Source organism: Blennius ocellaris (genome assembly GCF_963422515.1).
Source record: "Blennius ocellaris genome assembly, chromosome: 5".
Taxonomy (NCBI): Eukaryota; Metazoa; Chordata; class Actinopteri; order Blenniiformes; family Blenniidae; genus Blennius; species Blennius ocellaris.
The window spans coordinates 3272992-3296047 of NC_137654.1; the positions used below are offsets into that span (position 1 = coordinate 3272992).

At 43.3% G+C, this 23056-nt stretch overlaps 1 protein-coding gene across 1 annotated transcript in view; it reads left to right on the forward strand.

Moving 5' to 3' along the window:
* The first annotated feature begins 11319 nt into the window (after positions 1–11319).
* The window catches only part of plpbp (pyridoxal phosphate binding protein), a 33686-nt gene continuing 21949 nt past the window's right edge, over positions 11320–23056 (forward strand). Inside the window, exons 1-6 of the mRNA XM_080496451.1 lie at positions 11320–11421; positions 11866–11973; positions 18794–18829; positions 18925–19000; positions 19124–19264; positions 19487–19629. Of these exons, the coding sequence (XP_080352577.1) occupies positions 11332–11421; positions 11866–11973; positions 18794–18829; positions 18925–19000; positions 19124–19264; positions 19487–19629 (594 nt within the window). The 5' untranslated portion in view covers positions 11320–11331. The remainder of the gene's footprint in view (positions 11422–11865; positions 11974–18793; positions 18830–18924; positions 19001–19123; positions 19265–19486; positions 19630–23056) is intronic.

The following is a 23056-nucleotide window of genomic DNA, read 5'->3' on the forward strand; positions in this document are numbered from 1 at the left end:
TGTCATACAAGACATAGTGTGCCGAGGCTAAGCAGTTTTTTTTTGTAACATGCGGAAAAATAACTACTTACTCAATAACATGGCACCCTCAACGCATATATTTGTGATGAGAAATATAGTACATCACAGAAACGCAAATACAAGTGCAAAGCTTTTGGAAAAGCAACTACAGAGAGGGCATGAATTACATCGTTTGCAAGACATCACTCTGGACAAACTTGGACAAGCAACATTTGGTAAATATCAATTTAACCGAATGTGTTTCCCTGTTACATTGATAATCACAAATGTGATACTGTTGAAAATTAATGACTTCTTTACTCCTCAGGAGTTGAAGCACCTGAAATGGCAATACAGCATCGATCCTGAGTAGCTGGACCATCTCTGCAGGAACAGCGGCTTGCCACCAACCCAAACAAAGGTTTTTAAATCAACCTGAAGTGAAATAGTTACATTTGACAAGACTTCTAAACTTTTTGCTTCCATTTACTTTAATAGACACAGATGCCACTTGTGGCCCGCAGGACGATATAAAGGTTTAGTGTTAATGCGGCCCACAAGTTTTATATGAATGGCATTGTGTGTGGAAGGTCCCTTTTTTGTGCAAGCAGAGAAACATTTCACAACAACTACGGAGGCGCCTGTGTAACATTGCATAGCCATCATAGAATTACTACGTCTTAATGTGTTTGAAACAAGCACGTTTGAGAGTTGGACGGAGTCAGTGTTACCGGTGTTGGATTTGGCATCATACGGATTGTATTTTGTTTTTCCATCAGTTAAAACGGGCTGATTTGTTTTAAAGTGGATGACGATATGATTCGCCACAAACCATGCGGATGATTTGTTATCACGATGAATCTGCAAATTAACGATCAGATTAATGACTAACACGTTGTTGATGTTACATTGACAATGTCACAGAGGGGAGTGGACCTCCGATGGGGCCACTCAGTCAGCTCCCGTCTACCATCCAACATCGTGTTGGCTAGGATGTACCGCTGAATCCATTGTAGAAAATAAAAGACCGTAAATAACGCCTCCATGCCTCTATTCCATGGTTTATATATAAGAAATAAATAATGATGTCTCACTGTCGCTGTGGATAATGAACAGCCCGGTAACAGTTGCCTTTTGTTGCGCTCGCTATCCCGGTACTTTCGACCATATATAAATGTCATGATGTTCATGTCATAATGAAAGACGTGAACATCAAGCACATAAAAGATTGTGATTGCTACCGAGCTGTTCATTATCCTCCCCGCTGTAAAAGAAACCGGAAATAACAGGAATGCGGAAGTGACGTTCTCCTTGCGTCGCTGGTTAGCTAAACACTTGACTGCAACTATATTGTGAGAGTGCCACCAATTGTAATGAATATCTTGTCACGCAGCCACAATCATGTCTTTTTCAAAGCCTGCAGTGAAGAGAAAGGTTGGTGAAGAACACAGACAATTTCAGGAAAAGTGGGAGATGCAGTATTTCTTTGTTGAGCGCATGAGCACCCCAACATGTCTTATTTGCTCAGAAAAAGTTGCAGTGCACAAGGAATACAATCTCAAACGTCATTACTCAACTAAACATGCTGAGGAGTATGCAAAATACCAGGGGGATGAGAGAGCCAAACGGGTTGCCCATCTTAAAACATGTCTACTGAGGCAACTACATTTCTTCAAGAAAGCAACCAAAGAGAATAATGCAGCAGTTGAAGCTAGTGAGATGATTGCTAAGGCAGGAAAGCCATTCACAGAAGGCGAGTTTGTAAAAAAAAAATGCATATTACAGACTGCAAGTATAGTCTGTCCAGAAAAGAAAGGTCAGTTTAGCAACATCAGCCTTTCTGCCAACACCGTGGCAGTGCGCATCTCTGACATGTCAAGTAACATTTATGAACACCTGTGTGAGAAAGCCAAATGTTTCAATGCATACTCAGTCACTCTTGATGAGAGCACAGACATCACTGACACTGCCCAGCTCACAATTTATGTCTGTGGTGTTGATGACAATTTTGAAGTGATGGAGGAGTTGCTCACAGTAATTCCAATGCATGGCCAGACCACTGCCCAGGAGATATTTCACCAGCTGTGTGATGCCATTGTGAATGCTGGTTTGCCATGGAAGAGGCTTGTTGGAATAACAACTGACGGAGCGCCATCAATAACAGGGTGGAAAAATGGGCTGGTGGCACTTGTTCAAAGAAAACTGGAAGAGGAGGGTGTGGAGGAGGCCATTGCTCTGCACTGCATTATCCATCAGCAGGCCTTTTGCAGCAAATGCCTGAAGTTTGACAATGTGATCTCTGTCATTGTGAAATGCATCAACCAAATCAGATCCAGGGGCTTAAAGCACCGGAGGGTCCGTGCTTTTTGAGAGGAAATGGAGTCAGAATGTGAGGATGTGCTCTACTTCACCGAGGTACGTTGGCTCAGCAGGAGAAACGTCTTGAAGAGATTTTTTGAGTTGAGATCAGAAGTAAAAGCCTTCATGGAGAATGATGGGGTGACTGTTCCTGTGCTAAGTGATCCCAAATGGCTCATGGACTTAGCTTTTCTTGTTGACATCACACATGAGCTGAATGTACTGAACAAGAAGTTACAAGGCCAGGGGCAGCTTGTCACTGCTGCCTATGACAACGTGAAAGCATTCTCCACAAAACTTGTGTTATGGAAAGCCCAGCTCTCTCAAACAAACCTATGCCATTTCCCAGCATGCAAGGCACTTGTGGATGCAGGCACACCATTCAGTGGGTGAGAAGTATGTTGATGCCATTTTGAAGCTACAGGAGGAATTTGATCACAGATTTGCAAACTTCAAGACGCACAGAGCCACTTTTCTAATTTTTGTGGACCCCTTCTCCTTCGATGTGCAAGATGCCCCTCCTGTGCTTCAAATGGAGCTCATTGACCTGCAGTGCAATTCTGAACTCAAAGCCAAGTTCAGGGAGGGAGGTGGAAAAGCAGACAAGCTGTGAGGATCCACACCTCGCTCCAGCACCGGATCCGCCCTCACTGACACTCCTGCAGGTAATTGACTAATTGATTGCTCCCTCCTCTTAAGCCCTGCAGTGAGGAGGGTCCAGTGCCAGAAGATTGTGTCTCTGTTCCGAGTCACCAGCTCCTCTCACGCGCTAACTCGACTCCCTGCTTCAAGCGTCCTCGGCCTCCCCACCTCGCTGTGCAGCGTTCCTCCCTGCTGCAGTCTTCTCGCCTGCGCACTCTGCATCCCAGAGTCTCCGTTCCCTCGTCTCCCAGGTCTTGCAATATAAATAAATTATTGCCAATTGCACCTGCTCTGCCTCCTGGTCTGCTTTTGGGTTCCAGAAACTCCACGCACCGGCTCTCAGCTGTAACGCAAGCTTGGGCAATTTTTGAGAGAATTGACCCCCAGCTTCCCTGAGCTTTCCTGAATGTTCAAGCAGACCATGTGCCTTATTGGGAGCACATATTTGTGTGAGAAGTTTTTCTCCACTTTGAACTTCAATAAGTCCAAGTACAGGTCCAGAATTACTGATCATCTTCAAGCCATACTGAGGGTCTCAACTATTTCCTCCCTCAAGCCAAATGTGGCTCAGCTATGTGAGAGGAAGCGGGCAACGATCCTGCCAGGTCTCTGGCAGCAAGAAGTAGGCAAGGGAAGCCATATTCAGAAGAACCGTTCATGTTCTTCAATATTCCATTGAAGTTCGGGACGGTTCGTTTTCTGAAGAACCCATTGCAGCCCAGACTCTGCCTCCTGTGGCCCCCAGGTAATTTGAGTTTGAGACCCCTGATGTAGGGCATCATGGACGCTGAAACTTCATCCTTCACAAGAACAGCTGGTTTGAACTCTTAAGATTTGGACTTCTCATCGAGAGGCTCTGCCACCCATGGGTATCCTTCATTCAAATATTAAATATTTGGGATTTTATGAGTGGGATATTTTATTTAATGGTGCTTTTTCTTTTAAAATCCTCAGCTGAACTGCATCTTGGATAGTGAGTGTCCAGAGGCTGAACTGATTGTACAAACAAGAAAAAGTTGCCTAATCTGTGCAGACTTTTGGACACTTGGCTTGAACAAGGAAATGGAATCAACTGTGAGTTTGTAGTTGATTAGTTTTAGTTGTGTGTATTATGCGTGTATATGGCTATAAAATGTAACTTTTTGTTTAATTTTTTGGTTTGATTTTGCAGTTAGTTTGCAGTTAATGCATGTTAAGTGAGTGAGTGGCTCAGTCAAAGGTTGAAAAATATTGCATTTATTTCCCAAATATTCTTCTTTTTTCCCAATCAACGTTATGGTATATGGGTATGTGTTTTTATTAACCATGTATTCTATAGGGGGAAAGCATTTTCATGGTCGATCTCTGTCACACCAACATGGCGGCAACCATTTTCTTGTAACCCACTCAGACCTTTACCTGTAAGTGTACCATGCCATACTAATTTTAAGTAAATAAATATTTATTTATAATAGCATTTTATTATCTTAGAACGATGCACCCTTGAGAGATGTCATTGTTGTTCCTGTGTGGAAACCTGGTCGCGACCTGTGCTCTGTGAGTAATGGCGCGCCCTTCGACATGTAACTTTTATAAGTGAAGAATTTTGAAGTTTTCTTCACGATTATCAGTTTTATATCAGTTGCCTTGTTTTGTGCAGTGCATTGTTATTTTGTTGACTTGTTCTTTGTGTTATGTTGAGTTCCAAATGTCAATAACTGCACATATAGGTTTTGAAGCCAAAACAGAGAGAAATATTCTTTCTGGACTCCAAATGTGCACACGTCCCACGTGATGAAGACCATGGAACGGCTGCTGCTCCATCACCTAAGGCCACAGACCCACCACGCTCTCGACCCCCTGCAGTTTGCGTACCGGGAAAAGGTGGGTGTGGAGGATGCCACCATCTTCCTGCTCAACCGATCTCTCGCCCACCTGGACAGTGGCAGTGCTGCTGTGAGGATTCCATTTTTGGACTTCTCCAGCGCCTTCAACACCATCCAGCCTCTGCTCCTCAGGGACAAACTGACAGAGATGGGAGTGACGTGGATTACAGACTACCTGACTGGCAGACCTCAGTACGTTCCACTGGGGGACTGCAGGTCCGACACTGTGATCAGCAACACTGGAGCACCACAGGGAACTGTACTCTCTCCGGTCCTTTTCACCCTGTACACGACGGACTTCCAATACAACTCTGACCTCTGCCATGTGCAGAAGTTGGCGGACGACACGGCCATAGTGGGTTGTATCAAGGGTGGACAGGAGGATGAGTACAGAGAGCTGATCCAGGACTACGTCACATGGTGCGACTCCAACCACCTGCTCCTCAACACCACCAAGACCAAGGAGATGGTGGTGGACTTTAGGAGAACCAGGCCGCATCCGGAGCCTGTTGGGATGAAGGGGGACTGGGTGGAGGTGGTTCACACCTACAAATACCTGGGAGTGCTGCTGGAGGACAAACTGGACTGGACTGCCAACACAGACGCTCTGTACAGGAAAGGACAGAGCGTCTGTACAGGAAAGGACAGAGCGTCTGTGCAGGAAAGGACAGAGCATCTGTACTTCCTCAGAAGGCTGGCGTCCTTCAACATCTGCAAGAAGCTGCTACAGATCTTCTACCAGTCTGTGGTAGCGAGCGCCCTCCTGTACAAAGTGGTGTGCTGGGGGGGCAGCCTCAAGAAGAAGGATTCTGGGGGGGGGGCAGCCTCAAGAAGAAGGATGCTGGGGGGGGGGCAGCCTCAAGAAGAAGGATGCTGGGGGGGGGCAGCCTCAAGAAGAAGGATGCTGGGGGGGGCAGCCTCAAGAAGAAGGATGCTGGGGGGGGGCAGCCTCAAGAAGAAGGATGCTGGGGGGGCAGCCTTAAGAAGAAGGATGCCGCACACCTGGACAAACAGGTGAGGAAGGCGGGCTCTGTGGTTGGCTCAGAGCTGGACAGCCTGACATCTGTGGCAGAGCGACGGACACTGAACAGACCCCTGTCCATAATAGACAATCCAGAGCATCCACTGCACAACACCATCTCTATAATCCACAACATCCACTGCACAACACCATCTCTATAATCCACAACATCCACTGCACAACACCATCTCTATAATCCACAGCATCCACTCCACAACACCATCTCCAGGCAGAGGAGCAGCTCCACTGACAGACTGAGGAGATCCTTCCTCCCCCATGCCATCAGACTCTTCAACACCTCTCGGGGGAGGCCTTAGCGGACACAAAGCCCTGGACTTACTACACACACACCACGCACCTTGAGACACACACACACACACACACACACACACACACACACACACACACACACACTCTACTTATCTTACTAATGTTACTAATTGCTTAATTATTTGTTTATTTGCTTAATTATTTGCTTAATTATTTGTTTATACTGAAGTTATATTTCTTCTATTTTACCTATTGCTTATTGTTAGTTCCAGTATTAGTTATTAATACTATATTAGTTAAGAATTAGTTCCAGTAATCCATGTCCTCAGTCTGCTTGTCTTTAGTAAGTAGTTTTAGCGAATTTGTTTGTAGGGTTTCTTGTACATCATCTTTAGAAGAGGTTTCCTTCTGGAATAACAGTCATGTAGACAAATTCAATACAGTGTGCGGTGTATGCGACAGGCTGACCCTCATCAATCAGTGTCATCTCTTCACTGTTGACCCATCAAAAGATATAGCTAACTATTTACAGAAATGTGAAGGGTGTACTCACTTTTGTGAGATGCTGCATATAACACCCACCTTTATCCATTAAAAACTTAATATAAATATCCAGGCGTGGACGATCCCCAGGCAGACGGGACAAGCCTTGTGCTGGTCATTGTCGTGCAGGGAGCAGCCGCACCCCTGAGGACAGGGGCGCACGAAAGGCTTCTTTCCTCCCTTTGATGGTGCTCATAACGAGACACGAAGGCTGACGTGGTCCGAAGTAGCGCTCCGTGGGCAGTCACTGCGCTACAGGAGTAGCGGTGACGAACACCAACAGGAACAGTTAAGCTAATCCGGGTTGCAGCAGTGGAAATGAGAACAAGCTAACTAGCGGAAGCTAGCTAGTTTGTCTCGAGGAGGTGTTCTTAGCGAGGTGAGCGTATGAACTGAGGGATGACTGTGATGGCGCTGGTTTATATGTGCAGGCGGAGCCTCACATACGTCATCACAGATCATCTGCCGTAAAGGCGTGAATAGAGGTGTCTTCAGCAGGCCACGCAGGGGTGCGACATCCCATACAATATGTGTTGTACCGAGTGAATCGACTGAAAGGGAACAGTTCTTTACTTCAAAAGGTAAGAAAAGAAAACTAAACTAATGATGTGCAGGAATGAGTGACGATTGGTCCTTATCGATCCACCCCCCAAAAAAAAGAAAGAAAAAGAAGTCAAGAACACTCACTTCAAAGTCATATAAAAGGTTAACATCCTCATGTAAGTCACAAAAAGGAAGCTGGTTGAGGAGTGATAATCCATCTTGGTGTGAGTCAGTCAGGGTCCACTCTGCGGTTGTCAATCAGGGCGAAATGTTCTCTGACAAAATGTGTTTCCCTTTCCTCCGAGCCTCCTGGACCAGAGGCCAAAGCTTGGCCCGCGCCTCTCGATCATCTTTGGAAAACTCCTCTTTGAAGTGAATGTGCATTTTACTGCAGACTTGCGAGTCCTTTGATTTTTTCCAAACATCGTCACGGATCACTCTCATGCCGAATTGGATAATAATGTGCCTCGGAGCCCCATTCGATGTAGCAGTGGTTTCCTTCCTGCCGAGGCAGTGGACCGTGTCCATGGATTCTCTCAGTCTGTCCACGGACAGTGGGACCACTCAGATGAGGATGCCGATGACCAGCTCTCTCGTGTCTTCTCCTTCTTTTTCCAAGAGCCCAATTAGCCTCAGGTTCCATCCCCTCTAAAGCCCTGTTTCCACCGCACAAAAGGTGCCGGGCTAGACCGGTCTAAACCGTTCCGGTTCACGTGTCACCACAGGAATGCGGTCTAAACCGCTCCAGACCGCTCCAAAGACGGCCGCTTTTCCGCTCCCCTTCCGTTGGGGTGCCGGGGACCATGGAATGAGTCTGAGTTTGAGGAGCTGTCTGCTGATTGGTCAGTGATTTACTACACGCCCTCAATATTTTAATGTGCTGGCTGGATGAAGCCTCTGCTGTCAGTGTGGTCAGTTTTGCACTGGTTCTTTTTTTTTTTTCCATTTTCTTTTCTTTAGTTCTCAACTTTTGTGTTTTTCGTGAAAGAGCGGACTTGAGACTGGGGCTCGGGACTTTGCATCACGTTGGAGCTTTCCGTTTGCAGCATAGCGCTTGCCGTGGCGTGGGTGCGTGTCCGGGACACGGGAGCCTTGAATTTTCGGCTCCGGCGCTGATCGCGCTCCGGCAGCGATGAAGAGGAGCTCGGAGCTCGGCGCCTCCGTGTTCCGGCGCTGGAGTGGCTGCTCCTGCGTTTAAGCAGAAAGCTCAAGACTCCCGTGTCTGTGCCTCAGCCAACCGGGTTGAACGCTCCGACTCCGAGCGCGCTCGAGTGCGGGGCAAGTCGCCGGAGCGTCCGCTCTCTCAGAACAAACACGGAAGTCGCGGCTGCAGCTCTGCCGCTGCAAAAAATAGCAACAAGTGCAAAGTGGAGGATGTAAACAACAACAAAGGATTCATAAGATCTAGATCTGACGACTTTCTTTTCTGTTGTAGTGTCACATATCTGCGGAGCTCATATGCCCACTTTTGAAGCTCCTCTCTGCGGTGGAAACGGGTACCGGAGCCGAGCTCCGGCTTCGCTTTGCTGTCCCACTCCGCTCCGTCCCCGCACAAAACGGGGCTTTATAGCGACTGTGCTCATCATAAACCTTTTTTAGAGCTGAGTTTTCTTTTTGCAACTCACCCACTCGATTTTTCAAAAGTGTGATTTCTTATTTTCACTGATGACTTCTGTATTCGTTTCAATACGTTTATTGAACTCCGTCAGTAGGAGAGTTTACTCATACATTTTTTTTGAGAGTGAATCCACAGCTCTGAGGATTGTTGCTCAGGTGCCTTCTTCCAATTCCTGGTCTTGTCCTTTTACTCGTTTAACTTTAAGGCTTTTCGTTGGGGTATGATCCCAGTTGATTTTCTGTTCTTTAGACGAGCCGTCTGTTGTTTCCATCTCACCTTCCAAGTCTCTCTCTCCATTGGGAGCTGCCGAGCTGTACACGTGGTCCATCATGTTAACAAAAAACGTGTCCTTGGCAAGTTATAATACTCCAAAATATGGTTCAAGAATGTCTTAGTGGTCCTTTAGAAAAGTTTCAATGGGCAAAAAACTGCAAAACAAAGTAAGCATGGACCTAAAAGTACGATTTTCACCTGAGTCTGTCTGAAATGCGTCCGCTCACTCCGCCATCTTGAAACACCCTCTCGATATGTTTGTTTATTCATCTTATTCCGCCCTGCCCACTTTTACTTCTGTCCCACACTTCCGTTTGAAACGCACTTCTAGTTACAGCGAAATCGCATTCATTTCAACGGAGAACTACTGGGAAGACTTGCATTAAAATATCATATAAGGTGGGTTATTTTGTGCCAAATGTGCTATGATCATGTACACCAACGAGTAAACGATGCATTGCTTCTGTTAATAGTTTGAAAACGACTTTGAGGTGTTTCTAGAGCCCGTTTGCCGGTCAGATCGCATCCCTTCTGTGTGCTCAGTACGGAGCTCCTCTTCACTGAGGAGAGCAAAGAGCAACAATCTGGAGGATTCTTCAGTGTGGAAACACAATAATCCATATAGAGCTGACTTTATTACAGACTACAGTCTAAATCAGAGTGTGTCCAGTGCTAAATGCTGTCATTATAGTGCTGCAGCGCGGAGTTGGCAGTATTTACAAGACGACAGGCTGATGTTGCTAACTCGTTAGCTTCCAGCCGGTCTAGCGATTCTTAAGCCGCGAACCAAGGTATTGGTTCTTGGATTGACACCTTGGTTCTTGGATTGACAACAAGTTGCGGTTCGAAGCAAACACAGACTCTATTTTTAAACGTGGTCAGCAGAGAATCTATCTTTTAAGGAAACTGAACTCTTTTAATGTAAATGAAAGCATTCTCTGCAACTTTTACTGCTGAGTCTCTTAACTTTTTCATTTGTTTGCTGGTTCAAGTGTTTGTCTATGAAAGATAAAAATAGATTGCAAAACATCGTCAAAATCTGCTCTAAAATCATTGGCGTTAAACAAAAAGACCTAGAGTCCCTATGGAAGGAGAGGGCTCTAAAGAAGGCTAAATGTATCTTGGGTCAGCCCCTCCATCCTCTGTCCTCAGAGTTTTCACTCATGCCTTCTGGACGCCGTTTTTATGTACCCTTTCGGAAAACAAATCGTTTTTCCAACTCTTTTGTCCCCTCTGTCACTGCACTGTTAAATTCTGAAGGGAGTGTGTTTAATTAACATAGACCGTATTGTAACGGGTCCTCTTAAATTCAATTATTGTCCGTTCTGTTGGAAGTGACACACAGTGAGTGTTTGTGCAATGTTCTGCTTTAAGATTGGCTACAAATGAATTGCCCTTTGGGACCAATAAAGTTTTCTGAATCTGAATCTGAATCTGAATATTTAGCTGCTGCAGGAACAGAAATAACCATAAAGCTATTTGCTATTAGCAGACACAACAAAATCAATATGAAATAGCAGATTAATACAAAAAGGCCAATCGAGCAGCAGGGTTAGGGTTAGATTTTAATTAATGCTCACTACCATCACCTTAGGCCCATACATTTGATGATGATAATGTAGTCTAGTCTATTCTAAAACTGAGAACAGTAAAGCATGAATGTAAAAACTAAAGTACAGCTACTTTATCTCTTATTATACTTTCTGTTAGACCAATAGTCTGTTATATTGTATTTCCATTTGTAAAACTTTGTTTTTCTGACTCTGCTAATGACTTGTCTTTCACTGTCTGTCACAGAAACATGGAGAGAACGACATGGGAAGAGACCACACATGCACTGAGGAGCTCAGGAGGAATTTTAATGTACAAATAAACAAATAAACAAAGCCTACATTGGCCTACTTCTCCTCCATGAGGTCGTACCACAGTGATGTAATCTTGCTGACTTGTGACTGTGCTTTGAAATTGGAAACAATTAAACAGACTGGTATTGCAAATGAAGTAGCGCGGAGCTAAACCGGAAGTGTGATTACGCGCATGGCGCCGCCCACGCAAACTTCCGGGATAAGGTTCTGCCCTCATGTGTCTGTAATACCACTCCACGCCTGCAAGACGCGCTGTCTGTAGGGGGCTCATTTATGGTGGAAGCGGATTGACGTCACGCCGACACGTTTGACGTGGAGGACGTCACTAACGGTATGTGGAGAGCAGCCATGTCGGAGGAGGTCGGGAAGGCGGTCCAGTCGGTTCTGGAGCGGGTCAACCAGGCGGCGGCACGGCGTTCCAAGGTAGAGCGGCCCGCGAGGTTCCGAGCGGGGAGCCGCAGCCGGGGCGTGGAGACCCGCTGCTGCCGCTGCACGACGCGTTATGTACTTCTGCTCTGGCTGGCTGGGGGACAGCGCGAGGAGGGGACGTGCTGTCCGCGAGGAGGATGGGGTTGGGGGGGGGGGGGGCACTTGCACTTGCACTTGCACTATACATACTAATTAATATTAATGTGACAGTTGTGATTTTACAGTAGCAGACGCACTGTTTCAAGCCGAAGCCTCTCGGGTCCTGGAGCACCTTCACCACGACCTCCTGTCTGATGCGTTTCTCTTGGCATTTATCTAAGAATGTGAATCAAGCAGGTTGCAGCTTTGTAAATGACCACTTCTATCTGTGAGAACAGGAATTGAAAACATGCTGTCAGGCTGTCCTCCGCTGATTTATGAGCCTGTTTGTGTCCTCAGACTCTGCCGTCGACTCTGCCGCGCCTCGTCGCTGTCAGCAAGACCAAACCCCCGGACATGGTGGTGGAGGCCTACAGGCAAGGACAACGGAACTTTGGAGAAAATTACGTGAGTATGAAACGCAGCAGAGTTGACTGTTAAGTGGAGAAATGTGAAGCGCAGAATGTCTTTCATTCAGTTCACACTGCAGGACGTCGTGTGAGATCCGAAGTAAAGGACAGAAGCTCAGTGCATTAAAGGTCTCCGGGTAATGTAAAGCAAGAGTAAATATGTGCTCTAAGTTTGTCATACTACAGAAGTGTGTTGTTAACCACACTGTCAAATTAGAGTGATTAATATATACATATCTACACACTTTATGAATGTATTTAAAAGAAAATGGCTGAATTCACTTTACACGGACTTAAATGTGTGGTTAACTTTTCTGGTGTTTGGTGGATGACTGGGAGTTCGGGACAACGTGTCTGGGACGAACTGGGACTAACGGTTTTATAATGTAACCCACATAGCTTACATACTCGCTTACCAATATAATTTTTTTTCTTTTCATCCTTTTCTTGTCGTTTGTATGTTCACTTACTTTTTATGGTGTGTTTAACGAGGACGTTCCCTCTAATGCAGGGTAGAAGCCCCATTAGGGAGGCTCCCAATGTGTCATTGACATGTGTCCAGGATTTTCAAGTTGTGTGGCTGACGGGCCCCCTACTGCAAACAAGCCAGTGACTACTCGGAAAGGGCCCGTGTGGGGGATTTTCCATGCTGCAACATCTCAAAGCAGTTACATTATTTTGAATTCACCAATGAAGAATTCCAGGTGAACAATTCAACCTGTGTCACCTGGTAAAATAGGCTGGTCAACAGTCATATTTGGTTTATTTCTACAATAGCATTCTTGAGTCAATTGTAATCTAAGTGTAGTGTGGAACACGTGATTTATAAAGTCAGTTGGACTAATAGTAAGTGAACAAGTCGAGCTCATGGCAGCTGCTACTGGGGGACAGGAATACTGTCCAGTAAGTATATATTCTCAAAATCCAAACAATAATGTTTCATCTCATCGGTGAAAAGTAATCCCCCAAGCCCTGTTTTCTATAGTCCAGTCAATTTGTCCAGAAATAGTCTGCAACGTGCTCTGATGTCTTGATTCTCTGCTGCTGCAGTTGTTTACTAGCTGATGACTGGACCAAGATGGCGGCTGTATTTCCTGCACAGCGGCAGGAATTCGTACCTCATAAGGATCACTATTTATATTGTGGTTGGCTATGGGTAATGATTAATAATTATCAAAGATAGTTATTGATGGACCTTTTTCACACTTCTGCGTCTAAAACCGGATGTGGGGCTAACCAGCATCCGGTGGCTATCGGTTTAGCATCGGACAGTGACACTCATGGCTCAGTCTCGACGCACTTGTTGTTGTTGTGCTCCTGGTTGCTCTTGTGCTGCAAGAAAACAACCTTACCTCTCTTACCACGTCGTTGCTACGGACTCGGACCAACAGAGGCAGTGGATCCAAGCCATTAGAAGGGAGGAGGGTCCGACGTTCTGTATAAAGACGGGGAGCACTTTGTATGCAGCCGGCACTTCACCCCGGAGGATTTTGTTAGCGGGTGTTTGTTTGTTGTTTGTTACCATGACCCATTTTGTTTGGAGGACTAAATTAATCATTATGTGAATAGTTATATTGCTCTTAGTTAAGTAAATGTTTGAAGAGTTTTTATGCTTTTAAATGTGCTCTTAAAGCAAAACACACTTGAGCAAAATACTGTATTTTTTTTAATTAATTTAATTTGTGGATAGATTGAGTTTAATTGCAAAAAGTAAAATTTAGAAGTTATAGTAGAAACAGAAAATTCTGAAGACCTATTTAAGTGAACAATTTATAACTTAAATTGAGAATAGATTATGCTGCAAATGAATATCCACCAAATCAAAACATGAATGTTTGCTAGATATTTATATTATACATCTTTTGTAATGGACACATCCACCAGGTTTTAACGTATATTACCTGCTCACCCGATAGTTGTAACCTTGACAAAAAAAAGCATTTTTAAAACACGTTACATTTCCAGTGACACTTGCAGAGACTGAAGATGCATAAGTTGACGTAGTGTGGGCACAAAGCACATGTTGGGAAGACTGAGCTCCGTCATAGGAAGAGCAGGAAAGTGTGGAGCCAGGTGGTGCAGCATGATGCCACCGCAGGACTTATCAGGTGGGCACTGGTAGGACAAAGGTCAGCCCCGTGGCACAGGCCCAAATTTGGATGGGACCGACTCCAAAGTTGAGAGGCCATCTAAAACAAGAGCCATGAGTGGTTGGGACTCCAGTTGGCGTAGTTTTCCTCCTGATGCCAAGATGTCGGGATCAGGAAGTGGTCCTACAAACACACGAGTGACATAATCGCAGTAAGTTATGACAAAAGAAACATTACAAACATAAAAATATTACCAACCAATGAATTATACCTGTATAAGCTCTGTACAGCTGGACTGAAGACATTGTTTTCCGACCGTTTTAGGCTTTCGCACCACCACCTCACTGGCAGGTTCAGGTTGGATCCCCTTACAAGAAATAAACAAATAAATAAATAAAGGGACAGGTGAGCAAGACAGGACATGGATGGATAGATTTGTGAGAGTTATGATTTGTAATGAAATTACTAAAACTACAAAGGAGATTGTCATATGCTAAATGATCTTACAAAAGGAAAAAAAAAAAAGTTCCACTTTGGACTGTGTTCTTGGTCTGTGCCATCTTTGCAGCTCACTTGTGCAGGAGGAACAGTTGGCAGCTGGAGCTGGGCGTAGCGTGCGGTCTGATAAAGAAGTGCAACTACATAGTTGCAAAAGCCTTTAGCAGCTGCACAACTACAGGAAAAGGCCAACATCTCAGCCTTATCAACACCCAGTCAGATCTAAAACGGATACGTGTTTTTAGCACATATATAAATTGATACTTTTTAAAGCATAATTAGCTTTAATTACCGTATTTTCCGCACTATAAGGCACCTAAATACCTCAAATTTTCTCAAAAGCTGCCAGTGCGCCTTATATATGGAAGAATTGCTCTACTGGAGATGCTATTTGACAGCTGAACAACCAGAAGCTTTTATTTTGACAACTCTAACTTCACAACCAGATCTTCAGAGCGGACGACACTCCACACAACACCTTCATCACTCATGGTTGCACACCAACATTCTAACAAACCAAAATAAACTAGATGAAATAATGACTCCCTAAACTGGGGAACAAAAACACATAAACACAATCAACACAACACCAAGCCCAACAACAACCCACAATAACCTCCAACAACACAAAACATGAATTCCCATCATGCCTTGCATCCTGAGCTCCTCAGTGCAGCCGATAGCTGCAATGCATTATGGGAGTTTCTGTTTGTGGTGTTTTAAATGCAATTATTGGGGGTTCTATTTGGTTTGTGGTGTCGGTAATAATTGTGTTGTGTTGTGTTTTTGTTGCTTAGTTCATGTAGTTTAGTTTATTAGCGGTAGTTGTAAGTTGTCAACCAGCAGTGAAGAAGGTTTTGTGTGTAGTGTCCTCCTGGCATAGGCTGCAGGTAGGACTATCAAAATAAAGTGTGTGCATCTCTCTGGGTGTTAGAATCAGTGGAAAATGTAACCTAATGGCTTTGAGCTATAAAGGTTATGACCACTGGTCTATTCCATGTGCCTTATAATGTGGTGTGCCTTATATATGAACAAAGTTGTAAAATATGTCAATCAATGTAGGTGCGCCTTATAATCCGGTGCCTTATAGGGCAGAAAATACGGTAAGTAATATAATCCTGTTTGAGGATGAAGTGCAACCGCAGCAGAAGAGAAATAGTAAGCTCTCAGTCATACAGGAGTTGTCCATGAAGGTTCTTCAGCTGGCATCAACAGGATTTCAAACTAATGAACATGAGCCAAAAGACTCTCTGACTGTTTCAAACCTGCAGTCTGTGAGGTTCTTCATTTTTCCTCATGGACCAGAAGCATTTAGCTCTGACCACTACCTGTCCCTCCACAATATTTGATACTATAAGCATGCAGAGGCAAAGCAGGGTTAAGGTGAACATCTGGCATCATCATCATCATAACTAATATCTAGCACGTTTTCTTTCACATATTAATAGCAAACACATATCAGAATGTTAACATCATTTCAAAGTCTATATCATGCCTCTATTAAATACATGGTGAAAAAATGGTGAAATCACTTGTGACCCTCAGGAAATAAACACTACTTTCAGAGAATTTTATAGAAAACTTTATTCTTCACAAATTGACTCCTCACAATCTGAAATAGAGACCTTCTGAGCACAGTTGACCTCCCAAAATTAAAAGACGAACAGATCCAAGGCCTAGAAGCTTCCATGTCAGTAGAAGAACTGCATGAAGCTCTCCAGCACATGCCTGATGGTAAAGCTCCAGGACCTGATGGTAAAGCTCCAGGACCTGATGGTAAAGCTCCAGGACCTGACGGTAAAGCTCCAGGACCTGACGGATACACTACTGAATTTTACAAAGAATTTTGGCCTTTACTCTCACCAATTTTTTTTAGAACAGTTGAGGAGATTAAAGAATCTTTATCTCTCCCCCCACATATGAACTGTGCAAATATCAATCTTCTTCTTAAACCGGATAAAGATCCTACACTACCATCTAGCTATCGCCCGATATCACTAATCAATGTACATCTTAAAATAATCAGTAAAACATTAGCAAGCAGAATAGAAAAAATTTACACCCCACATCATACACCCTGATCAAACTGGTTCATTAAAGGATGACACTCACCACAAAAGGCAATTATCACCTCCTTAGATGCAGAAAAAGCTTTTGATAGGGTAAAGTGGAAATTTCTACTCGCTACACTGCAGAAATTAGGATTTAAACAAAATTACCTCTCCTGGATAAAAGCATTGTACACCTCACCCAGTGCCTGTGTTAAAACAAATGATCAAACTTCCTCAAGGTTCAATCTCAAGAGAGGTACCAGGCAGGGGTGTCCACTCTCACCATCTCTCTTTGTAATTTTTATCGAAACATTAGCAGCAGCCATTAGACAGAACAATAACATAAAAGGAATACGAACAGCAAATGTAACCCATAAAATGTGCCTTTATGCAGATGATGTATTACTTTTCCTACAAAATGCACAGACCTCTCTTCCAGAAACAATAGAGTTAATAGACAGATTCTCTGCAATTTCAGACTATTCTATAAATTGGAATAAATCAGTTGTCTTGCCTATTAACTCTATTTTTCAGCACACATCAAATACCCCACTAAAACCAGGGAACATCAAATACCTCGGCATTAATATCTCAGCCAAGCTGTCAGACCTGGTGCACTTAAACTACACCCCCCTCATTAAAACAATAGAAGAGGACCTCACTCGGTGGAGGACACTTCCTATATCACTTATGGGGAGAGTAGCAACAATTAAAATTATGGTACTGCCTAAAATTAACTACATCTTTTCAATGATTCAAACAAAACCACCACATGGTTTAATACATTGGATTCCCATATCTCAAAATTCTTCTGGAAAAATAAACCATCACGTATAAGTTTAAAAACACTACAGAACACCAAGGACCAAGGTGGCTTAGAACTTCCAAACTTTTATAATTATTATCTGGCCAATAAATTGCTTTATGTTGTAAAATGGATTAATCAGAAACTTAGATGAAGGCTGACTGGACATTGAAAAAACCTTCTGTGAAGATCTCCACATCAGAGACCTTCCTTTCTTCAGTCCTGTCATCAAAAAACACAACTGCTTTAAAAGCATCAATATAAACAATCTCTGACAGCTTGGTGGGAATTTCTTACAATGAATGGATCGTCACTCATTCCCTGCAAACTCACACCTTCTGGAACAATCCTGACATCCTGCAAAGGAAGAAACCACTAAACTTCACAAGCCTTGGGCCCCGGGGTGGTACCACAGGCCCCTCCACAACAGGTCCATTCACATCCAGTGGACAAACCGTACACACACACACTTCCACTCCTCATTGATGAGATTTGCTGCTGATTTTTCTTATTTTCTGCTATTGTTCTTTCAATGATCAAAATCATGTTTTTTGTTCTTTGGTTTGTGTCATTTTGTTTTTGCTTTTGTTATCGTTCTTGTTGTTTTGCTTTTTGTTTTCTTGTTGCTCAGGCTGGTTCAATCTCATGGCAGTTGGAAAATACTTGGATCACTGTGATTACTGTATTAAATAAAAATGAAAGAAATATATGTAGCATGAACAAGGGTATTGCATGTTTCTCCCCACCAAGCCTTTCTCTGTCTTTTCCTCTCACTCCAACCGGTCCGCAGAATTCCTCCACCTCTGACTCTGGTTTCTGCAAAGTTTCTCCCTGTTGGGGGAGTTTTTCCTTTCCACAGTCGCAAACACACCTGCTTGCTCATGTGGATGTGTTGGGCTTTTCTATTTTCTCTGTAAAAGCACATTGGAATGACTGTAATGTATTTAAAAAAAAAAAAAAAGGCGTTCGATGGTGTTCAGTGTAATGTGGTCCTTGATGTGATATGTGTAGGATTGTGAGTTAACAAGTTAGTAAAGCAAAGATTAACATGCAGCTCAGTCATAACTCGTATGACAAGAGAAAAACTCTTGTCATAGCAGTAAAATGTTCTATATAATATATATTTAATTTATATCTGTTGCAAGTGTCACTTTATCACGGTGTTATTTACTTATAGTATGTTTGTTATTTGCATATTTTGCTGTTATTTTATTTGGCTTCAGAAACCTGCAAATGAATCTGAAAAATCAATGTAGAATAAAAAAATAAATGTTTGCCATATTGCCCACCCCTATTTTTAATGTTAATACTTTGAGAAATTGTTGTTTTTTTTCTGCTCCTAATATTGCACTGTTCTTTTAATCTGATCCTCAGGTGAATGAACTTGTGGACAAAGCTTCAGATCCTCTGGTAGGTTCAAATGTTTCTGAAGAGAACACAACTGATTGATGTTTTTTTTTCCCCATCAGAGAGTCTTTCTCACTCTTTGTTTGTCCCTCATCCAGATTTTGGAATCATGTCCAGAGATTAAGTGGCATTTTATCGGCCATCTGCAGAAGAATAACGTGAACAAACTCCTGGGTGGACGACATTTGCTTGCCTTGCTATTTGTCTTTCGATTTATTTGATCTGTCTTTCTCACTTGTGAAACGTCCAGTTCAAACCCACGTCTGTTCTCCTCATACTACTTTTTGTCTCCTCCAGGCGTACCAAACCTGTTCCTGGTGGAGACGGTGGACTCGGCCAAACTGGCTGATAAGGTTAACAGTTCATGGCAACGTCTCAGAGGAGCCAACACCCAGAGGTTGCAGGTCATGGTGCAGATCAACACCAGTGGGGAACAGAGTGAGTGGCTGACCATGAAACACGAGGTGTACAAATTTGTGTTCTCTACTCCCCCAGCCCCCCGATGGGCCAGAGTGCAAGGTCCCGATCAAGGCTGCTTGCAGCTCTAATTCACTTTGTTTTCTGTTAATGGATAAAAGAATTGTAACTTGCTGTAAAGAAACTTTGTTTGAAAGGATTAGTGAAGCGGAAGGTGTATCGCCTGTCTCGTGTCTGTTGTAGGTAAACACGGGCTGCCGCCGGAGGACACGGTCAACACTGTCAAACACATTGTGTCTCGGTGTCCCGCTTTGCACTTCTCAGGACTCATGACCATCGGACGCTATGGCTACGACCTCATGCTGGGACCCAACCCTGACTTTCAGGTAAAGCAAAGATCCACTTTCTTTTCTGCATCACACATTACATACTTGCAAAAGTATTCATACTCCTTGAACTTTTCCACACTTTGTCACGTTACACGCTACAAACATAAATAGATTTTATTGGAATTTTATGTGAAAGACCAACACAAAGTGTCACACAATTGTGAAGTACAAAGAAAATTATACATGACTTTAAAAAATTTTCACAAATAAAAAACTGAAAAGTGCTGCGTGCAAAAGTATTCATCCCCCCCGAGTCAATACTTTGTGGAACCGCCTTTTGCTGCAATTACAGCTGCATGTCTTTTGGGGTATGTCTCTACCAGCTTTGCACATCTAGAGACTGAGATTTTTGCCCGTTCTTCTTTGCAAAACAGCTCAAGCTCAGTCAAATTAGATGGACAGCGTTTGTGAACGGCGGTTTTCAGATCTTGCCACAGATTCTCGAAGGGATTTATGTCGGGACTTTGACTGGGCCATTCTAACACATGAATATGTTTTGTTTTTAACCATTCCATTGAAGCCCTGGTGTTACGTTTAGAATCGTTGTCCTGCTGGAAGGTGACCCCCGACGCCTCAGTCTCAAGTCTTTTGCAGACTCCAACAGGTTTTCTTCCAAGATTGCTCTGTATTAGGCTCCATCCATCTTCCCATCAACTCTGACCAACTTCCCTGTCCCTGCTGAAGAGCAGCACCCCCAGAGCATAATGCGACCACCACCATGGTTGACAGTGGGGATGGTGTGTTCAGGTGATGTGCAGTGTTAGGTTTCCGCCACAAATAACGTTTAGGCCAAAAAGTTCCATTTTGGTCTCATCTGACCAGATCACCTTCTTCATCATGTTTGCTGTGTCCCCCACATGGTTTCTCGCAAACTGCAAACGGGACTTCTTATGGCTTTCTTTGAACAATGGCTTTCTTCTTGCCACTCTTCCATAAAGGCCAGATTTGTGGAGTGCAGCCCAATAGTTGTCCTGTGGACAGATTCCCCCACCTGAGTGGTCCAGAGTCACCATGGGCCTCTTGGCTGCATCTCTGGTCACTGCTCTCCTTGTTCAGCCTGGAAGTTTAGCTGGACGGCCGTGTCTTGGTAGGTTTTGCAGTTGTGCCATACTCTTTCCATTTCCGGATAATGGATTGAACAGTGCTCCGTGAGATGTTCAAAGCTTGGGAAATCTTTTTATAGCCTAACGCTGCTTTAAACTTCTCCACAACTTTATCTCTGACCTGTCTGGCTTGTTCCTTGGACTTCATGGTCCTGTTTGCTCCCCAATATTCTCTTAACAAACCTCTGAGGCGTCACAGAACAGCTGGATTTGTACTGAGATTACATTACACACAGGTGGACTCTATTTAGTCATTAGCTCAACATTCAATCATGCAGCAGTCATCAGGCAGCGTCTGAAGGTAATTGGTTGGTTGCACTCAGAGGAAAGGGGCTGAATACTTTTGCACGCTGCACTTTTTAGTGTTTTATTTGTGAAAATAATTTAAAGTCATGTATAATTTTCTTTGTACTTCACAATTGTGTGACACTTTGTGTTGGTCTTTCACATAAAATTCCAATAAAATATATTTGTTTATGGCGTGTAATGTGACAAAATGTGGAAAAGTTCAAGGGGTATGAATACTTTTGCAAGCCACTGTTTATGCAAGGCTGTTAATATTTTTGCGACTATCCTGTGGCTGCTGACAGGATTTTATGTCTTTATAACTGCAACTTTTAGAACATTTATGTCTTTTAGAAAATGAAAAATGCAATGCAGAAAGTAGAGAAATGTTGTATTCTGGACTATAAATGGCACTTTTCAGTTTTTTGGCTGAATTACAGGACTTACAGAATTTCAATTGTATATTAAATGAATTTTCTCTCAAAATCTATGGTACATACCACCCCTGACCACAAGCTATCGCTGTATAACGCTTGTATTTGAATGAGCAAGAAAATAAGCAAGAAAAAATGTCCCAAAGAAGGAAAAATGTCCACAGCAGAATTTAAAGTAAAAATAAGAAAGAAATGGTTCAGTGTGAGAAACTTGTTTTTTTGTTTTTGTTTGTTTTGTTTGTTTTTCTATCCTTGATTTATTTTGACAGACTTGTCTACTAGGTGTAACTTCAGTTTAGAAAATACAGTGGTGATTCCAGTTTATTTCACTTAAATTTCTTTCATTAAAATACAACAGTCATTCCAGTTATTACGGGACATCTGCAGTACAACCGTCCGTCCAATCAGATGAGATTCCAAAATCTCTGTGAGCTTCTCACTCGTACCTTCAAAACACGCAGTACTATCGGAACGATTTCAAAACCATCAAATCAAAATTAATCAAACAACCTCATCGTGTGAATTTAAACAACCGAATCAGTTTCTGCATTGCTATTTTTTAGAGCATAGTTCAGAAAATCTTCAAAAATAAATACATCTAAAGAAACACATTTCACATGTTTTGATTATGATCAAGTGTGCAAGTGTGTGTATACACGCACGCGCACACTGCAATGGTGTGTGTGTGTGTGTGTGTGTGTGTGTGTGTATACACGCACGCACGCGCACACTGCAATGTTGTGTGTGTGTGTGTGTGTGTGTGTGTGTGTGTGTGTGTGTGTGTGTGTGTGTGTGTGTGTGTGTGTGTGTGTGTGTGTGTGTGTGTGTGTGTGTGTGTGTGTGTGTGTGTGTGTGTGTGTGTGTGTGTGTGTGTGTGTGTGTGTCTATCAGCCAACTGCAGCTCATCCAGAACGCTGCAGCCAGTCCTCACCAACACACTGAGGGTGGAGCACATTCTCCATCCTCTCCACTGGCTGCATGTGTGCCAATGGATTCACTCTAAATCTGCCTTCTGTTCTATAAAGCTCTGAATGGTCTCGGGCCTAAATAATCTCAGATTGACTTGTAGAATATCAAACCTCCAGACCTCTGAGGTCCTCAGGAAGAGGTTCACTCAGTGTTCCTACGATAAGAAGAAACAAGGTGAAGCAGCTTTTAGTTCCTACCTGCTCACCTATGGAACAAACTTCCTGAACACCTGAAGACTGCTGATACACTCACTTCTTTTAAATCACGACGTAAAAAGTGTTATTTGCACAGGCTTTCAAATAACCAATAGATTTTACTTACTTTAGTAAATGTATCTTAATAAATCTCTTACCTTATTTATTCTACTTTTGCTTATTTGTTTTAATGCATTTCGTTTAAAGTTTTATTTCAACTGCTTTTTTAAATTAATTTTTCATCAATTATAAGCTTAACAAAACAAGCAACCCTTACAAAAAATAAATAAATAAATATTAATAAATTAAATAAAATTCAAAGTAGGTTATAAAATGCAACTAAGAAGGAAAGGGGGTGGGGGGGGCTACATGAGGGCCTCAGTCAGTCACATTCGTACTCGGCAGGTTATTAAAGTAATCCAGGAAGGGCTGCCATGTT